At 42.9% G+C, this 19824-nt stretch overlaps 1 protein-coding gene across 1 annotated transcript in view; it reads right to left on the reverse strand.

Annotated features, from left to right (window-relative positions):
- LOC148478262 (ferroxidase HEPHL1-like) overlaps positions 1 to 18486 on the reverse strand; it is a 129489-nt gene extending 111003 nt beyond the window's left edge. Inside the window, exons 1-3 of the mRNA XM_088455714.1 lie at positions 18273 to 18486; positions 2405 to 2649; positions 382 to 594 (exon numbers count right to left, since the gene is read on the reverse strand). Of these exons, the coding sequence (XP_088311840.1) occupies positions 382 to 594; positions 2405 to 2649; positions 18273 to 18448 (634 nt within the window). The 5' untranslated portion in view covers positions 18449 to 18486. The remainder of the gene's footprint in view (positions 1 to 381; positions 595 to 2404; positions 2650 to 18272) is intronic.
- Between the last annotated feature and the right edge of the window lie 1338 nt (positions 18487 to 19824).

Genomic DNA, 19824 nt, shown 5'->3' on the forward strand with positions numbered 1-19824 from the left:
ATGACAAAACGCAGTTCAGTACTACCATATGGTGTAATGAAGGACAAGTTCAGTCAGCCAATCAGCAGACGGCGCTACAAAAGCTTTGTTGTCTTTTTGACGCATGCGCTGTGCAGTTTAGGCAAAGTGACATCTGGTGGAAAGAAAGTTGCATTACATGCTCTGGCTTTTCCAGTGCTTTAGTGCTGTACGTTACGCTGCACCTTACTGCAGCATGATGCGATATAGAACGCCAAGCAGCATCCAGCAGGGCGCGACTAGAATGGCACGCTACATGGCATATGGCGCAAAGATGGACACATCTGTATGAGAAGTTTAAGTATAGTGGTCACTAAATACTTACAGCAAAATGATGCTTAAACTTACAAACATATCAATTACCTTTCTTACAGGTCAGCATTGCCCCTATCAGTCCACTTGCAGTATCTCTGGGTGCATCAATATGAGAGTGGTAGATCCAGGTCAGACAATTGGGGTCTTCAGGGGTCGGTGCATATTCCTGTTTAACGAGCCAGGTGTAGGTGTGTTGCCCACCAGGAGGGACCGCATCATCATGTTTGTCTGACTTGCTGGTTCCATCTGGATAAAAGGCACCTGAAATATAATACATATTCATAGTTTATTAATGGTTACTTTAGAGTTCAATAAATGCATGAAAAATAAATCATTAGAAGACCAGGCAGCACTGACAGTTGCCAGGGGCTTCCTTTGAAATGGGGCACTATGATATCTGCCAGTTTCAGACCATAACAGCACTGTCCTAAATACGTGTGATAAACTTTAGCTGTCTGTAATGTAGTGAGGGGGTAAAACTTTACTTGTTAACAAAGTGGCAGTGGAAGGTGAGGTTAATACTGAAGAGTGTATTTTACTTTCATGGTTTATGTCTGAAAATGTAAATTTTGGGTTTAAAAATTGGAATTGTTCCCCTGTTATTTTCATAGTAAATTATGACAATGTTCTGCTGTTCTTATTATCACTGGTTACTTCCATCTCGAATAGAACTAAATATCTTTATTGGGACCTCTTCACTGTTGATAAAAGTCAATTATGAGGCCCTTTACAAAGTGTCTGGTCTAGAGATTATCCAGACACTTTGATTTCTGTGGAATCGCTAACTAAAATAGAGTTCCCTTAAAATATGTCCCATCTGCCGATCTTCAAGAAGTACATTTTCGCACTATTCATAGAGCTTATATAGCACAAGGACAATACATGCATATGGTAGCGGATGAATCAGGTCAATGCCCTAAGTGTAGGGCGCAAAAAGCACTCTTTTCTCATAACTTTTGGTTCTGCTCTAAAATTGGAAAATTCTGGAATAAAATCCTTAATTTTATCAATATGACCTATCATCTGCATTTGCACTTAGATCCGTTGGCGTTCCTTTGTGCGGATTTCAATAAATGGAATTCCCTAGCCTCAATCACTCAGTTCCGATATTAACATATTAACGATAATAGTCACTATAGCTAAAAAAGTGATTTTATTGACTTGGACGTCTAGGAAACTAGCTCCTGGAAACCGTTAAACTCCTACTAATGAAAACCCTTTACTTCGAAAAGCAATCAACTCTACCTGATGTTGAAAAGGGAGTTTTGAGCTTTTATAGGAAATGGGGCCAGTATATTGAATCTTTAGATTCAGCCACTCAGCAACATACTTTGAGAATACAGATTTGTTCCCTTACCGCAATCTCTCCTGATAGAAAGTAGGTTGCATAACCTTACCCTATAAAATGTAATTCTTACTGTTTTGGAACAGTAATGCCGCAAATCTAAATAATACTTTTTTTTTCCCCTCATCCCTCTTTCCTATTGTCTTTTACCTCCCCTGAAGTCTTGTCTTATTACACATTTATTGGTTTGTCTCAGTTATGTTGCTCTTCCTTAATTTGTTAATGCTTATGGCAAAAGGTATTCGTCAAGCAAGTCGGATGTACCCAAGACAGATTTAAAGGTTCCTTCGCTGCTCCTTCTAGGATTTTTAATACTATTGGAATAACTATTGTTATTCTGCAGGATAAAATAGTTTGTCTGTGCACTTTTGTTATTTGATATATGTATTTTTGTTATATGTTCTGATAAAACCAATAAAATACATTTGAAAAAACAAAAACACAATTTTAATTGTTTCTTGTAGAAATCATCATGTTGTTGAAAATTCTAAATTAATTGTTACTGTCATTTATCAGCAAGAATGAATATATTTTGGATTAACTGTAATTATACGCTACAGACCTGTGTTTACATAGAGAGTAAAACATAATATAGTTGAGTCAACGATTGGCTGGACAGTTGCCCCGGGCTGCCAATCAAATAAGGGGGAACTTTTTTGAAAGACAAATATTGATAGTGTATTTTTGAAGAAATAGAGAAATACAGAGGAAAAAAAAAACATTTACCCTCTGAATCCTTTTTGTAGAAGACCCCATGTGGGTGCATGGTGTATGATCGGGAAGCAAAATTCTTCAAGTGTACAATGATTGTATCTTCCACCTCTGCCTTAATGATTGGGCCAAGAAACCCCAGCCAGGTAGGCTTACCGACCTCCTTAGTGTACTGGTTGTCGGTGAATTGTTTGTAGATGGCTTTCTTATAAACGCGTCCTATTCTGTTCCTGCCATTTTGCAGGAATGTTGCTTCATTGCTGGTAAGAAATGTACAAATCAATAATGATTTACAATATACAATTAACTAAATAGTGTAAGCAACTAAAATTAAGTCCCAGCTTGGAATCGCTTTGGGGTTCTGAGTAGAACAGAGTCCTGACTCGAGTCTTCTCGCAATTCGGCACTCAGATTTAAAAAAAAAAATCTTGTGTGTTTTGGATTGCATTTAAGCATACTTTCCTACTCTCCCGAAACGGCTGGGGGCCTCCTGAAAGTGGGCAAATCTCCCGGCTGGCGCAACCTGCCTGTACCCACCGCTGGATTCCGCTCCCCCCCCCGCAGGGTCCGCTTCCCCCTTGTATGCGTGGCCAGTACGTGCGGAGCCAATTACATGATTAGCTCTGAATCGCGTCATCGTGGCCCCGCCCCCGGCTGCACAATGACGGTAATCTCTTTTGTGTAGCGGGGGAGGGGCTCACAATAACCCCCCCCCCCCGCTGTGCCGACCTGGCTGTCTCCTCCGCAAGAAGGCAGCCAGATTGTCGGCAAGTCTGCATTTAAGTCCCTCCCTCATGATTTCATGTGCTGTAACTTAAGGTGGTCAAAACTGACGTGAATAATACTATAGGCATAAAAACAGGTCCACGTTACATGATTTTAGCTGTTTTATAAACTATTCAAAAAAATCTAAAGCCGAAAAGAACCAGAACACTTGAGGGTGGTTCTGCCAAAGCCTTTTGGCAAAACAGTAGTGGGCAGCAGAGAAGTGTTATGAGGAAGCGTGAGGGGGAAGGGGGGGGCAATGATCAGGGGGGGCCCATGCTTTTTTGTTCACCCACTTTGAAACTACCAGCCTAGACTGGCATCTCTACTTATTTATTTATTTAATTCTCATTTTATTTCATTTTTTTACATACAAAGAACACTGCCAAACAGTCAGGCAAGTAATTTTTTGGTTGTTTTTTTCAGCGATTTTTCAGCGTTTTCCCAAATCGCTGCTTAAGGTATCTACTTGTTTCTAGGATTCCCTTGTAAAGAAATCAGGGCAGTGATATAGTGGTTCTGCTGTGATTTGGACCTTAGTAAATAGGTGGAATCCCAAAAACCACCTGGAAAGCTCCAAATACCCACCAATTAGTACATTTCCCCCAAATCGTAGCTTCAATACGCCCAGGAAAATATCTAACCTGGGTAGGCCCAGATTAACAATGGGGCGTATGGGACGATGGCTCCATGCTTCCACATAAAAATTGGCCCATCATGACGCATGAGGATGACCAGACGCCCAGCTGGCCACACAGTCGGTCATATATCATACGTTTTAAAATTGTTCATCTATTCTCCGACAAAAATGATGCAATTTTTCTACTTTTACAGTTTTTCAATTTTATAGATCAGTGCCCTTATAATATAATAATATCAATAAGGTCCCCCCATAGTATAATAATATAGATCAGTGCCCTCCATGGGCGTAACTATTATAGGTGCAAGGGGTTCATTGTCAAAGTTACATGTGTTATATACATTTTTCCCCATTTAGTGATACATAGGGGCCCTTAAAAATGTTTGCTATGGGGACTTTAAATACCTATTTACTCCCCTGTGGCCCTCATAGTATAATAATATAGATCAGATCCCCTCCATAGTATAATAATGTAGATCAGTGCCCCCATAATATAATAAAACAGATAAGTGCCCCTATAGTATAATATAGTATAATAATATAGATCAGGTCCCCCCATAGTATAACACTATAGATTCGTGCCCCCATAGTACAATACAGGTTGAGTCTCCCATATCCAAAATGCTTGGGACCAGGGGTATTTTGGATATCGGAATATTCCATATTTTGGAATATTTGCATTTTATAATGAAATGTCTTGGGAATGGGACCCCAATATACACACAGAATGCATTTATGTGTTATATACACATTATACACACAGCCTGCAGGTCATTTTATACAATATTTTTTATAATTGTGTGCATCCAAAAAAGTTTGTGTACATACATGAAATTCATTTGTTTCATATACACCCTATACACACAGCCTGAAGGTTATTTTATACAATATTTTTAATAATTTGTGCCTTAGACAAAGTTTATGTACATTAAACCATCAAAAATCAAAGATTTCATTATCTCAGCCATGCTGAAAATATTCCGTATTTCGGAATATTCCGTATTTCGGAATATTTGGATATGGGAGACTCAACCTGTAATATAGATCAGTGCCCCTATAGTGTAATAATATAGAGCAGGTCCCCCCATAGTATAATAATAATTCAGGTAAGTGCCCCTATAGTATAATAATTTAGATCAGATCCCCCATAGTAAAATAATGTAGCTCAGTGCCCCCCATAGTATAATAATATAGATCAGATTCCCCCATAGTATATTAGTATAGATCAGTGCCCCTATAGTGTAATAATATAGATAAGTGCCCTTATAGTATAATAATATAGATCAGTGCCCTTATAGTATAATAATATAAATCAGGTCCCCCCATAATATAATAATATAGACCAGTACCCCTATAGTATAATAATATAGATCAGATCCCCCATAGTATATTAATATAGATCATGTCCTTCATAGCATAATAATATAGATCAGCTAGAAGTTACATGTGTTATAAACATTTTTCCCCATTTGGTTATTGAACATTTTTTGCTATGTGGTCTTTAAATACCTATTTACGCCCCTGGTGTCCTCATAGTATAATAAAATAGATCAGATCCCCGCCATAGTATAATAATGTAGATCAGTGCCCCCATAGTATAATAATATAGATCAGGTCATCCCATAGTATAATAATATAGATTAGATCCTCCCATAGTATAATAATATAGATTAGGTCCCCCCATAGTATAATAATATAGATCAGATCCTCCCATAGTATAATAATGTAGATCAGTGCCCATATAGTATAATAATATAGATCAGGTCATCCCATAGTATAATAATATAAATCAATGTATAATAATATAGATCAGATCCCCCATAGTAAAATAGTGTAGATTAGTGTCCCTATAGTATAATAATATAGATCAGATTCCCCATAGTATAATAGTGTAGATCAGTGCCCCTATAGTATAATAATATAGTTCAGATTCCCCCATAGTATAATAATATAGATCAGTGCCCCCATAGCATAATAATATAGATCAGTGCCCCTATAGTATAATAATATAGATCAGATACCCCATAGTAAAATAATGTTGATCAGTGCCCCTATAGTATAATAATAATATAGATCAGATTCCCCCCTGGGATAATAATATAGATCAGTGCCCCTATAGTATAATAATATAGATCATATCCCCCATAGTATAATAATATTGATCAGTGCCCCATAGTATAATAATATAGATCAGATCCCCCCATAGTATAATAATATAGATCAGTGCCCCTATAGTATAATAATATAGATAAGATTCCCCCATAGTATAATAATATACATCAGAGCCCCCATAGTATAATAATATAGATCAGGTCATCCCATAGTATAATAATATAGATCACACCTGTTTGTCTGCCCCTCCCCTTTAGAATGTAAGCTCTTACGAGCAGGGCCTCTACCCTCTTGTGCTTCTCCTTACTTTACTTTCACCTACTTCTTACCCCCCACCATGGCACCTAACACTTGGTTGCTTAAGCTCTGTTGCATATGTAGGTGTTATGGTCACTTATGTATCAATGTATATTATCCATGTCCTTGTCCTATTTTTTACTGTAAGTCCGTTGTCAAATTATTTGTTTATGTACTTTGTAAGGCGCTGCGGAACACTTGTGGCGCCATATAAATAAACGATAATAATAATAATAATTCCCCCATAGTATAATAATATACATCAGAGCCCCCATAGTATAATAATATAGACCAAGTCATCCCATAATATAATAATATAGATCAGTGCCCTAATAGTATAATAATATAGATCAATGACCCATAGTATAATAATATAGATCAGTGCCCCTATAGTATAATAATATAGATTAGATCCCCCATAGTATAATAATATAGATCAATGCCCCCTTAGAATAGCCACCTTCCCAAGCACCTTCAGTTACATCAACCTTTATTTAACGCTGCTGATTATATTTAATGGAGCTACACTAGCACTCCTTCTATGCCTTCAGTTGCCTTCAGTTGGTGATCTACACTGCCGGTTTCAGGCTTGTGCACAGCTGTACTGATGGACAAATCCTGCTGCAAATGCAGCTTCACCAGCGCTCTCCTACATCTAGAGCTGGTGAGTTATACTGCATAATTCTAGTGTATCATAACTGCAGCCATTGGATTCACACTGTATTTGGCATCGACACCTGGATAACAGTGGTAGAAAGGTATTAGTACCTCTTCATCATCGTAGGACAAGTCAGATTTATCATGCCCCTTCCCCATGGAGCAACACCCCTTTTACTGGCGCACGCCTTATGTTCCTATTTGAAAAATGTGGAAGGGGGGAGGGGGAAGGGAGAGGGCGCCAATGCTCTTTCTGGCCCAGGGCACCAAAAAGTCTAATTATGGTTTTGGACACATCATAAGGTAATTGATTGTGGGCTGGAGTCGGAGGGATGTAGTGGGTTGTAGAAACATTGGGGAACTGGATAAACACTGCAGGGATGGAGAGACAGAAGGGGGCTGTAGTTAGAGAGACACTGGGGGCAGAAGTTGACAGAAGGGTGGTGGATCTGGAGAGAAAGTGAGGTAATGGAAACACTGAAGGAGGCTGGAGTCAGAGAGATACTAGGGGACTTGAGAGAGAAGGAGGCTGGAGCTGAAGATACACTGGGAGGGCTGGAGAGACAGAAGGGGGCTGATGTTGGAGAGGCACAAGCTGGAGAGACACTGGGAGGCTGGAGAGGCACTGGGGAGATGGATAGATGCAAGACGCCTGGCGCTGGATAGACACTGGGGTGCTGGGGAGACCCTAGGGGCAGGAAAAACAAAAGGGGCTGGAACTTGAGGCACTGGGGCTGGAGAGATAGAAGGGTGTTGAAGAGACACTGGGGTTCTGGAGAGACAGAAGGAGACTAGAGATAGAGAGATATTAGAGGGCTGAGGCTGGAGCTGAAGATATCCTCGGGGGGCTGGTGAGACAGAAGGAGGCTGGAGTTGGAGAGACACTGGGGCCTGAGAGACATAAGGGTCCTGGAGATGGAAAGATACTAGGGTGCTGGAGAGACAGAATCATTCTGGAGCTGAATAGATACTGGGGGACATGAGAGACAGAAGGATACTGGAGCTGAAGAAACACTTGGGGGCTGTAGAGAAAGAAGGAGGCTGTAGCATGAGAGGCACTGATGGGCTGGAAAGACACTGGGGGCTGTAGGGACAGAAGGAGGCTGGAGCAGGAGAGACACAGAGGATGGAGAGGCATTGGGGAGCTGGAGAGACGCAAGAAGGCTGGAGCTGGAGAGACACTAGGGGGCTGGAGAGACACAAGGGGGCTGGAGCTTGAGAAGCTCTGGGGGGTTGGAGAGACAGCAAGGTGCTGGAGCTTGAGAGACACTGGGGTGCTGGAGAGACATTGCGGCAATATACAGTGACAGGGGCAAGGCCTAATGACGTAAAGTGCCCTGTTCAGCCCCCAGATTGGCTAGCTGCATCTCCTCTCCAGGCCTAGTGATAAGTAAAAAAAACTCCTGTTATTTCATGTATATTATTCAGCTCAGTAATACTCAGTCTGTCATATATAGTATATGAATCACAAATGGTAACTTTACTTTCTCTTTAATGCATATTTGCTGTTAATCTTTCAACTATTTTATAGGCAGTAAAAGTGCTTAACTGACTGCACAATGACCTTTCTAGAAATGAGAAAACAGGCTTATCTTGGAAAAGGTATTTTGCTTATTTAAAAGTTGATTTACATTGATAATCTAAGCTGGCCAGGGAGTGGGAGGGTTAGGGTTAAGCAATAAGGGGGGAGGGTTAGGTTTAGGGTGCGGGGAGGGGAGGTTAAGTGTAGGCACTGGGGGAGAGGTTAGGTTCAGGCACCGAGTCGGGAGGGTTAGGGTAGGGAGAGGTAGGGAGAGGGGGGGGGTTAGGATACCTACCGATAGGTGTGGGTATAATATATATAATTACAATTGATGTACTGCATGATAACAGTACATATAAAAGCTGAGAGCTAACTTACCTTGGAGGTACCCCAAAAAACCTCCACATGGCACTATAAGCATCAGCACATCCTCCTAATGCTGACTGCCTTCACGCCTCTCCAAACTTGCAAAAAAAATGATAGTTGCTCAGATCAGCTTAATATATGTACTGTTATCATGCAGTACATCAATTGTAATTATATGACCCAGAGTGGGTGCTACTATTATGTAGCAATAATTATTTTGGGGTGAGCGTTTGGGACTGGGGCCCCCGGGGGGGTTCTGACTGGGCCTTTCTCATGGCATCACCACTTAATTCACATAGAATACTTTTATCACTTTTCTATTTGTTTGTATATTATTTATGTCATTTTAATTCTTTCTCATTTCATTAACACTTATTGATTTATACTTACACATCTTTTCTTTATACTTCACTATCACCTTTTTCCCTTTTTCGTGTGATGCCCTGGGGATGGCCCTAGGGACGCCAGTATAGAGGAGCCTTGACGATTGGCCTGGCGCTTATTCATATATTTGCAAATGTATGTAACTAATACTTCTGAATCGCTATTATCATGTAGGATTTAAGTATTGTTTTTGCTGCAGTGTGCTGGGGGGCAAATCTCCTTTTTTTTTTTTCTGTGTACAGACAAAACACTGTAGGATCCAATGCAGTAAGAGGTTGGTTCTACCTTCGAGTGTGAATGTGGAGAAATCGCCCATAGCAACCATTTTCTAACTATCATCTTATAGACTGTACTAGATAAACGACAGCTAACAGCTGATCTGAGCGGCACCGTAGCAGCGTCTCTGACTGCGGCACCCTGATAGCCAGGTACGGGGAACACGGGACAGTGACGGTGTGGCCCACAGGTCCCTGCGTTCTATGAAGCAGCACCGCGCACACACCCCTAGTCACTGCCCTGTGAACAACCAGCAAATAGGGCAGTAGCAGGGAAGTCTGCCCAGTGGGAAGCTGAACATTCCGCCAATTATCGGGTACATAACGGTGATACTATCACCGGTATGTACCTAGAAAATAGCGAAGGACAGATCTTCCAGTAGGAGCTGCCCTTTGTGATAGAGTCATAAACCCGGAAGTCCCTCTGGCGTCCTTCTGCGCATACCGCGGGAGGAAGTGGGAGAGATCCCATTGGATCCCTCTCAGTGTGCATCCCGAAAAGAAGCCCCATTACCCACCGGTAAGAAACATGGGAATACATCGCAATCCGGAGCTTAGTACATATGGGAAACGCGGTAAAACCCCTGAAAATGGCATTTTGGCGTGTTTTGCAGAATGTTTCAGCTTAGTACATCGCGCCCATAGTGTGAATTGCTATGCGCTCACGTCTTAGCATTGGCAAAGTCACAAATTTCATGGCCTTCTCAGTGATAAGCTGTTGTGGCATGCAGTGTACAGCAAGGATGGCAAAGATACAGTACCTGCTGCGTTCACCCCTTGTTAAATAGCCCTGATGATCGAAAATGCAGCAATCCTTGAAAACATATTTTTGGAGGAATGACCACATTTTGGGGCTTAATAAGTAGGCCCATTAATAGGGGGGCAGTTCTGAGCTATGATTTTTAATGAGGGGTCCGTAAATGGGGTGTGGTATGTTGTGTCGACAGTTTTCATGTTGACGTGCATTAGGTCGACATGAGGATGTTGACATGGTTGAATTGTAGACATGCTTAGAATATCAACAGTGATCATGTTGACATTTATCATGTCAACACGGAACATGTTGACATGATAGAATGTAGGTCAAACATACCTGGTGGCCCAGCGGTTACTTATCTGGGATCAGGGATGTTAGGTCAACATTCTATCATGTCGGTGGCTCCAGCGTCTTCTTCCATTTCCCCAGTCTGTTCTGGTGTAGTACTCTAATGTGCCTGCGTTCCCTTAACCTTAAGCCCTAACTCAAATCCTCTCTCTAGTGCCTTAGCCTAACCTCCCCCCTCCCCCTGCAGCCTAATCCTAACCCTCCCGCCACCTAACTGTAATTATTGGCATTCTGAGAATGATGACGTATCACATGACATTTCAGATGTCGACATTGAGAACATGTCGACGTTCTGAGGATGTTTACCTGTTCCTGTTGACATGTTTAACCATATTGACATTATAGTGTCAACATTATGCTGTCCACAGTATGAATGTCGATATGGTAAAATGTCGACCATGTGACAGGATACCCAGAAAATGTATATAAATGTATATAAATGTATGTTTTTATGTCTGTAATTGTTTTTACATATAAAGTGGGACTTTACTAACTACATTTATTAATCATAATATTTATAATATATCATGGTCTTGACCAGTGCTGTCCTTGGAAAATAAATACCATTATGTCTGATGAGAATATTACCATCCAAACAAAATCATTGGTCACAAAATGTTACATAGGCCACCAGAATGTTCTCTATTGTATGCAGGTCATGATCATTATCTCTATATATTGTATCAGTCACTAGAATTATCACTATATTATATTCTAGTTGGGGTACTTGGCGTTGCCCGGGTTGAAGACTGGACCCTGAAGTACACCTGCAGCTTTTATTTGTTTCCGTTGTCGTCACCTATAACCCCATTCCATTGATCCTGAAAAGGACCCCACTGTTTGCTAACATGCATGCATACACTGCCGTAACTACTGTGGGTACAAGGAGTGCGGCTGCTATGGTTCCCGAGCTGCCTCTGTAGCCAGCTGCTCCCTCTGCACCCAGTCATGCATACAAGGTAGGCCGGTCCAGTCAGGGCCATTGAGAGGGGCCCGGGTGTCAGCGATGTTGATTTGGTGCCTGTCCACTAGCTGATTACAGCTGGTTGACTGGCAGGCAGTCAAGGAAAGTGAGCGCCGCGGGTCACATGGCAATCAGAGCTTGCGGACTGGCAGCCAATCAGCAGTGGTGGCTCTTGCCATCTGACGGAATCCCGGAGTCGAAATCTCAACTTTAGCATGATGATGGAATCCCGACAGATGGTTTACCGAACGAAGGTAAGCGGGGACAGGGTCAGCATTAGCTGCGGGGGGGAATTAAGAGAGGTTTAGGCACCCCCAGGGAGACTTAGGGTTAGGCACACCCTGGGGAGGGTTAGGCACCACCAGAGGGAGGTTGGGGTGAGGTTAGGCACCCCTAAGGGAGGGTTGGAGTCAGGGGGGATGAAAGGTAAGGTTAGTATACTTACTTGCCCCATTGGGATTCTGGTATTTCGGGCTTCCGGCGTCGGCATTTCACCCGGATATCATACCCAACCCGGCATAACATGTATGAGCTCTGTGTGGAGGCAATACATATGGACCATTTTAAGATCTTGCTATGTGGCCCATTAAGTTCTAGTTAAACCCTTGCATGCAAACACAGAGGCTCCTAATTTATTATAAACTTGCATGAGTCATCAAGCTTGCTCAGACTGAGGTAAAATGATACTTTTATAGCTTTCTTACAGGTTTTTGGAAGACAGCCAATTTCCATTGGAACCAACTCCGGAACCTGTGTAATTTAAGTGTCCCCATTTTTAAGGATTGTGTGACAGTGTGTCCCTGACGAAGTTCAAACCTAATCCTGATAAAACTACACCAATATGCCATATTTGGTAGAGCTAGGTCCAAAACTCTGGCCGTGCATAAAGGACACAAAGACGGACAGACAGACATGCTTTCTCGCTTATTATATAGATAGGGTTCTAGAATGCTCTTAATATCGTAGAATTGTCTTTAGAATATATTAACTCACTGTATTATATAGAGATCTCTATAACGCTCCTGGTATTGTATATCAGTCACTAGAATGCTCCCTGTATGTTACAAAGGTCGCTGTCATGCTCTCGATATTGAATAGAGGTCATTAGTATAGTATCTACTTTGTCACAGGGGCTGGTAGGTGCTATAGTTGTCAATACTCTTTGGAATAACTAAGGGGTCTATTTACTAAGCAGTGTTAGGAGACAGAGTGAAAAGTGATAAGGAAGTGATAAGGTGCCAGCCAATCAGCTCCCAACTGTCATCTCACAGGCTGTGTTTGAAAAATGACAGTTGGGAGCTGATTGGCTGGCACCTTATCACTTTCTTATCAGTTTTCACTCTGTCTCCTAACACTGCTTAGTAAATAAACCCTTAAATGCACAGTGCATTTTCTTCTATCCGGCCAAATTTACTAAGCAGCGGGTTCTAAACCCCGGCGGTTTGGTGGCAGACCAAAACCGCTGCAAAACCGCCGTCAAAACTAATTTTAGAATGGAATAGAATTCGGCTGTCATTTAGAAACCGCCGCCAAACCGCCAGGGTTTAGAATGCGCCGCTTTGTAAATTTTACCCATCCTGTGTATTTAATGCAACTCTCACTAGTTAATCTTATTCTTTATACCTGAATATCATCAAAAATCTAATTCTAACCAAGTTCAGGAAATACAGTATGTCATTACACAGTACATTATTATAATTCTATACTATAGCCCCTCGTATTCCCACCTGATCCCTGTGACTGCAACCAATTAGGAGATTGTCCCACTAGCTCTTACAGAGTCAGCACTGTCAGTTCCTGTAGACAGTAAGCTCTCATGAGCTAAGGCCATAACAGGGCGGCAAAACATATTTCAAACTCCCAATTAAATCCACATGTCGGTAACATATGTTACACGGTAAATTTCCTAGAGATGGCTATCTGTGCTACCTGTAGATACAATAATCTTCCTAAACTGGTTGTTCTATCTATAACTGATTGAATCTACAGTATATGAATTAAATCTACTAAATGTGGATATATAATATAGATTATCACAGTATCATGATGTTATAGATACAGTAGTTACAATTTCCAGAGCACAGAGAATTATTAAATGTTAAATGGATCTGTTTCCAATTAAGAGAGTCCTATTTACACAAATATTTATATTTATATGCAGCCACTGCTGCATATAAAGAAATGAAACTAAAAAGAAGATCTGTTTCAGGGCACCGCATTATAACACATTTTTCTTTTATAACACATTTTAACCCTTCACTGTTTATTTGTTATATATGTACTTCACCTTTTTATTTTCATTTCTTTATATGCAGCAGTGGCTGCTCTTAACTATCTCTTTTAAACTTCACTTTTCCTCTTATGGCGGTGCCCTGGGGTGGCTCGGCTGGGACAGTTTGGGGGGGTCCTGCGCTCTGGATTTGAACCCTAGTATGTTAGGGACCTACCCGAAAGAGGTTACCTGGATATGGTGGGTAGGCCCATAACCTTGGCCATGATTATGCTAAAAACCTCTATTGGTTGCAAAATTTGATTGCAAATGTATTTATATATAATTAGTAAGTTGGAGTTGTGCACCTGTGATCTGTTTGTTTCTGTACCATTTCATACTTACCTGCCCTCCTGGAAGTGTCGGGAGCCCCCTGCATCCCCCGGAAGAGTATCCACATCTCCCGCATCCTGCCCACTTTCTAGTGAAGTGGGCAGGATGGGGGGATAAATGCCGGAATCACAGCATGTTTGCCGTGACTTGCGGCTCTGTATGGAGGGGGCGGGGCTAAATGATGCCTCATGCTCTGCGATTCGCTGCAATTTGCGGGGCCTAATGATGTAATAAGCCGGCTCCGCCCCCCTAAGCGGTCACCAGTGTCTGCTCCCCAGGCATCTCCCGGGAAGCAGATAAGTAAAGTAGGTAAGTATGGACCATTTATGGGCGGCAACGGAGGGTGGAGACTCAAACAGACATGTCTCAGTGATTGTGATCCTTTATGCAGTAAAATGGCTCCTGAATCTCAGTTACAGCGCCCATTCTGCACAACCATTGGGTTTCTCAGAACTCTGATCATTCATCTAAAATACGACCAATCATGTGACTTTGTGAGCAGTAGGGATGTGCGCTGGACCATTTTTGCCTTTGGATTTGGATTTGGCTCAGATTCGTCGTCCTGCTTTGGATTTGGATTTGCCAAACCGCCATGACTGGCTTTGGATTTAGATTTGTTTACAAAAACTGACAAAATAAAGTTAAAAATAATTTGGGCTTTTTTTTTTGTTCCTAGGGTATTATTAACCTCAATAACATTAATTTCCAGTCATTTACTATGTGTACTATGACGCTGCCTCTTAATTATGCACGCCTCTGAAACTGCGTTGAGACGCTCAGGCACGCCTGCGTTCGCACCTCCACTCCCCCGGTTTTAGCTGCCAGCCTCTGTCACCACCCACAAACGGCTTCTCCTGTCACTCATTCAGCCAGGCTGTCTATGCGCAGCGAGCGAACGCTTCCCGATCTCTCGCACTGGTTTGCTCATGTGCACTGAAATGCGTACGCATACGCAGAATGCAAACAATCGGCTGGCTGCGTGCGAAAACATCTTAGCGAGTGGGTCTGAATCAGGCCCATAGGCCGACCTACGACCATCCCATTCTGATGGACGATATTCCTTCAAATCCATAGAAAATTTTAATCCAATAATGACTTATTAATCCAACTAGTTCTTTCATGCAAATATATATACCAATAAGGAAACAGCTCAATATTTTGTCATATCTAAAAATCAGTACCAAATTATTAGTCACACTCGCCCTGTAACCCCCAAATCAGTCAAGATAAATAGTAATCACACCGTCCTGTTTCTCGGAACTGAATAATCCAAAGCAAATATTGAAGAATATGCCAGAATAGTAGTAATACTTATTAAATCAAGAATGAAGAAATAAACGTACCAGAAGTGTAATGTTTTAATGTAGTTTGGCTGTAAAATAGGAACTTGCACCAGGACGGGGTAATGACTTTTCTTGCCAGTGTAAAACAGGCCAGCGGCCGTCTACATAATAATCTTATAGACCAGAGGTTCCCAAACTTTTCTGAATCACGGTGCCCTAGTGTATCAGTATTGTTTTCGTGGCACCCAGGGATGCCGAGAGGGGGGGGCAGGTACAAATTACCCAAACCCGGGCTTCCTGAGGGGCCCGGTGGGGGCCCCGGCTTCCTGAGGGGCCGGGTGGGGGCCCGAGTCCGACGCCGCCCCCCCCCCCTCAATTACAGCAGCCCAGCACACAGCGTGTGCTGAGCTGCAGTGGGAGACTGCTCGTGGCTGCTGGAGCAGCAGCCACAGCAGTCTCCAATACCTGTGGGGGGGGGAGCGATCACACTGATCGCGACCCCCTGGCTTTGCGCCGGGCTGAGAGGGAAGGAGACTGAGGGCCTGACATTTTTTTTCTTTTTCGAAGGGGGCGTGGCCACACTTCCCACGATTAGGCCACGCCCCCTGTTACACGGGCCCGCCACGGCTCTTGGCGGGCCTGGTGGCACCCCTAAGCCAAAAGTTTCTTATTGAGAAATTCAGAAAAAAGTGTAGTGAAGTAGTATAGTGAAGTAAATTGTGCTTACCTGTCATACATAGGGGATGGGAGTTAAAGATAATAAATAGAGCCCTTGGGGTAAATTTACTAAGATGGGAGTTCTATTTAAGAAGTGATGTTGCCCATAGAAACCAATCAGATTCTACTTCTCATTTATCTAGCACCTTCTAGAAGATAATACCTGGAATCTATGGGTAACATCACTTCTTAATAGAACTCCCATCTTAGTAAATTTACCCCTCAGGCTTAGTTATGTGGTGGACAGGTTTGTCCACATATTTACATTACATTGATCATAAAGAATTTGATTTGGTGCTGGAACACCAACCTGAGACACTCCTGCAAGTGTCCTGAGGCACCCCAGGGTGCCACGGCGCACAGCTTGTGTACCACTGTTATAGACCATTATAAGGAAAATAATATACCAAAGGTGATTGTAACATAATAAATTACATTTAATATTTTGATTTTTAGGGATCCATTTTCTACAATCCGCATTTTGAATGCAGATTGTAGTGTGATATTACTGACTGAATTTGCATTGCAAATTCAGCCAATATCACAGGGATTTACCAAAAATCCCTTGCAGGGACAGAGCTTGCGATAAAGCTCTGTCACTGCGAATCCTCTCTGCACACTGATCACGTGTGCAAAAAATACCATGACAAGTGCCCGCGCATGCGCCGACCAGCCGGCGATTAGCCCCGCCCCCTGCAATCGCGACCCCCCCCACCGCGACCCCCCTCTCTTAATTGCACTTCCCTCCGGTATCGGGCTCCGGTGATGTCCTCCATGGCTCCAGTCAGCTGATCTCCCATCCTGCACTGGGACTCGGTCACCTGATGGTTGGGTCCCAGTGCAGGATGGGAGAGCAGCTGACCTGAGGGAGGACATCACCGGAGCCCCGATTTCCGGGCCCTGGACTCAGGTAAGTTATTATCTTTTTTGCACTACTTTTTTTTTTTTTTAGCAGAGATCAGCCGATTACTTGGCCATCTAGGGATCTGCCTGTTAGAGCAGAGCAGGAGTCCGGTAATCGGGGGAGACCCTGGATAACTCCACCTCCAGGTGGCGTTATTATCACAGGGCTTCCCCCAGTATTTTTTTCACTATTTATTTTTAGTAACTACCAGGCAGATCGCATTTCCCATTACAATTATGGGAAATGCGATCTGATTACTAAAAATAAGTGATAATTAGGGGTTGGAGTAGAATTTTACGAATTCTACTCCAATTGCCCTTTAGTAACTTTAGGAGAAAATAAAATAATGTGAAAAGGGTGTGAAAACACCCTTTTTCACTTTATTTTAGTAAAAATAATGATAATAAATAGAGCCCTATGTCTTTGCTGGAATTATTAAAACTTCAGTCACCAGGGTAAATCCCTTAATAGCGATGTGTTACATCCACATAGAGGGCCTGATTCACTACCGTACTCAACTGCGATTACTCACGCAATCGGCTGATTGTTGCGTTCTGTGCATGCATCGCAGTGCACGAACCGGCCGCTGCTATGGGGACTGCGATCGAGGGGCTACGCGGACCCATCGCAGAGTAATTGAAGTGCCCTTTGTGGGTGTTGACAAAGGGTGGTCGGGGAAACGCAGGCATGCCAGTGCATTCGCACGCTGCTGCAGGGGCGTGCATAAATTATCCACTGCGATGCCATATGCAGTGTGAGGCCTCATAGCGTGCGTGGTTGTTAGCAATTCCTGAGTAAAGTCAGAGCTTGTGCAAGTGTACGAGTATCTGCGATGGTACTCGATTGTACCGATGGTTTTGCTATCCTGCTAAGTATTTCGGATGTGAGCAATGTAAAGTGGGCGTCCTTCTGCAGTGCTGAGTTTGCATTGCGATCGCAATGGATTAGCATGCTGTCGCAGTTGAACTGCGTGCATACGCAATATTGTATCAAGCCCAGAGTACATTGTGATTTCTCCAAAAATGTAATCAGTGGATGTAAACAATATCAACATATAGGGAGAGATGTTTCAAAGCTTGGAGAGAGTTAAACTGGATGAAGATAAAGTACTAACCAATCAGCTCCTGTCATTTTTCAAAGACAGCCTATAAAGTGGCAGGAGCTGATTGGTTGGCATTTTATCTCTCTCCACTTTATCTCTCTCCAAGCATTGATAAATTTCCCCCTGATTGTATAAAATCCATATAAATATATTCTACACAGCCACAAGGAGTGAGCACAAAGATTTACCCATCATCCGATATGTCCTGTCCTGTAATGAGATTGCGCCCAGATGGGGCATAGTCCCAGGCTTCCTCCTCAATGCCAATGTAGTAGGTCCTTGTCTGTGATTGCCCCAGTGTCAGTCCTAGGAGAGGCCAGAGGAGCTGCAGAGCCACAATGGTCACACAGTAAGGAGAAGGCATTTCTGTCCCTGTCTGCAGCCGGCCAGCATGAAGTGCCTCCAGATCTGTAGGAGAGCTGGCTCTGTACAACAAAGGACACTCCCCCTGCATGGCAGCGGCTGGGATTAGACACAGGGGAAATTGTGCACAGAGGATCAGGGCTGGCATGAGGATGGGCTGGGCACAGGGCTGGAGACCTGACTGCTGATATTTCATTACTAAATGTAGAGCTAAGGCAGAAACATTCATACTATCTGAAAGTGTCCAAGTGATACACAGTACATAGAAATATTTATTTATTGATTAACATTTATTTATATAGCACCAACATATTCCATGACCTTTACAGATGGAAATAAGACAATAACAGATAAAGGACTTCATTCAGAGTCTCTCGCTAGCGCTGTGCGCTCTCAAGCGGCCCGATGGTTTGCGTACGCGCATGCGCAAGCTTCGTTCTGCGCGTGCGCAAACTACTCTGTGCGATCGCATGCCGCTCGCTCGCCCAGCAAAGACAGCCCAGTGAAATGAGTGACAGGAGAGACCGTTTGTGGGTGGTAACAGGGGCAGGACACTAATAACGGGGGAGTGGAGGTGCGAACGCAGGCGTGCCTGAGTGTTTCAACGCCGTTTTAGAGGCGTGCATAATTAACAGGCAGCGTCATAGTACACGTCGCATGCCTGTTTTTTACACATAAGTCCTCGCAGTGCTTGCAGTAGGGTAAGGCAACCACAAGTGCTGCGATCGCTTCCGATTGTCCTCGATGTACCAATGTTTCTTTTTAATACACTTCCTGGAGATGACGTGTGCTGGTGGGCGGCTCTGCCTGTGCGATTGGGCGTACGCTGGCCACTCACTAAGACATGGTGGGCGTGCTTATGCCTTGGTGAGCGATCACTTCCCGTGGCATCACTTTGACAAGATCGTTCAGCGATATCATTATTGTTGACGGATGTGCCGTGTGTATGCAGTTATGCACCATAAATCTTTATGCTGCGCTGACATTTTAAATTGTCCTTGTTTGTGGAAGTTAAGTATTTTCAAAAAAGCAGCTGGTCCCCTAGTTAGACCCCTGCCAGTTCGGACCTACAGTGCAATGAATCACATGCACAAACAAACATCAATGGGCGCCTATAGTGTAGCAACCCTAATAAAACAATAATGATGTTTCAGTAAGTATTATGCAAACATTTTGGAACCTGAAATTATTGCTTATCTGCACAATGTCTATTTGTGAGCTCGGTGGGGCTTTAATTCCTGTAAGGATACCCTTCCACCGAAGGCACCCAAGAAACAAGACACACGGCCAGTCATTGTTGTGGAGGAAGCCGTTTTTCCTGTGAAAGGAGTCATTTGTTTGAACAATGTGCATGCATCCCATGTTAACTTACACCCC

The sequence above is a fragment of the Taudactylus pleione genome, unplaced genomic scaffold (assembly GCF_031769625.1).
Source record: "Taudactylus pleione unplaced genomic scaffold, aTauple2 ptg000667l, whole genome shotgun sequence".
NCBI classification, from domain to species: Eukaryota; Metazoa; Chordata; class Amphibia; order Anura; family Myobatrachidae; genus Taudactylus; species Taudactylus pleione.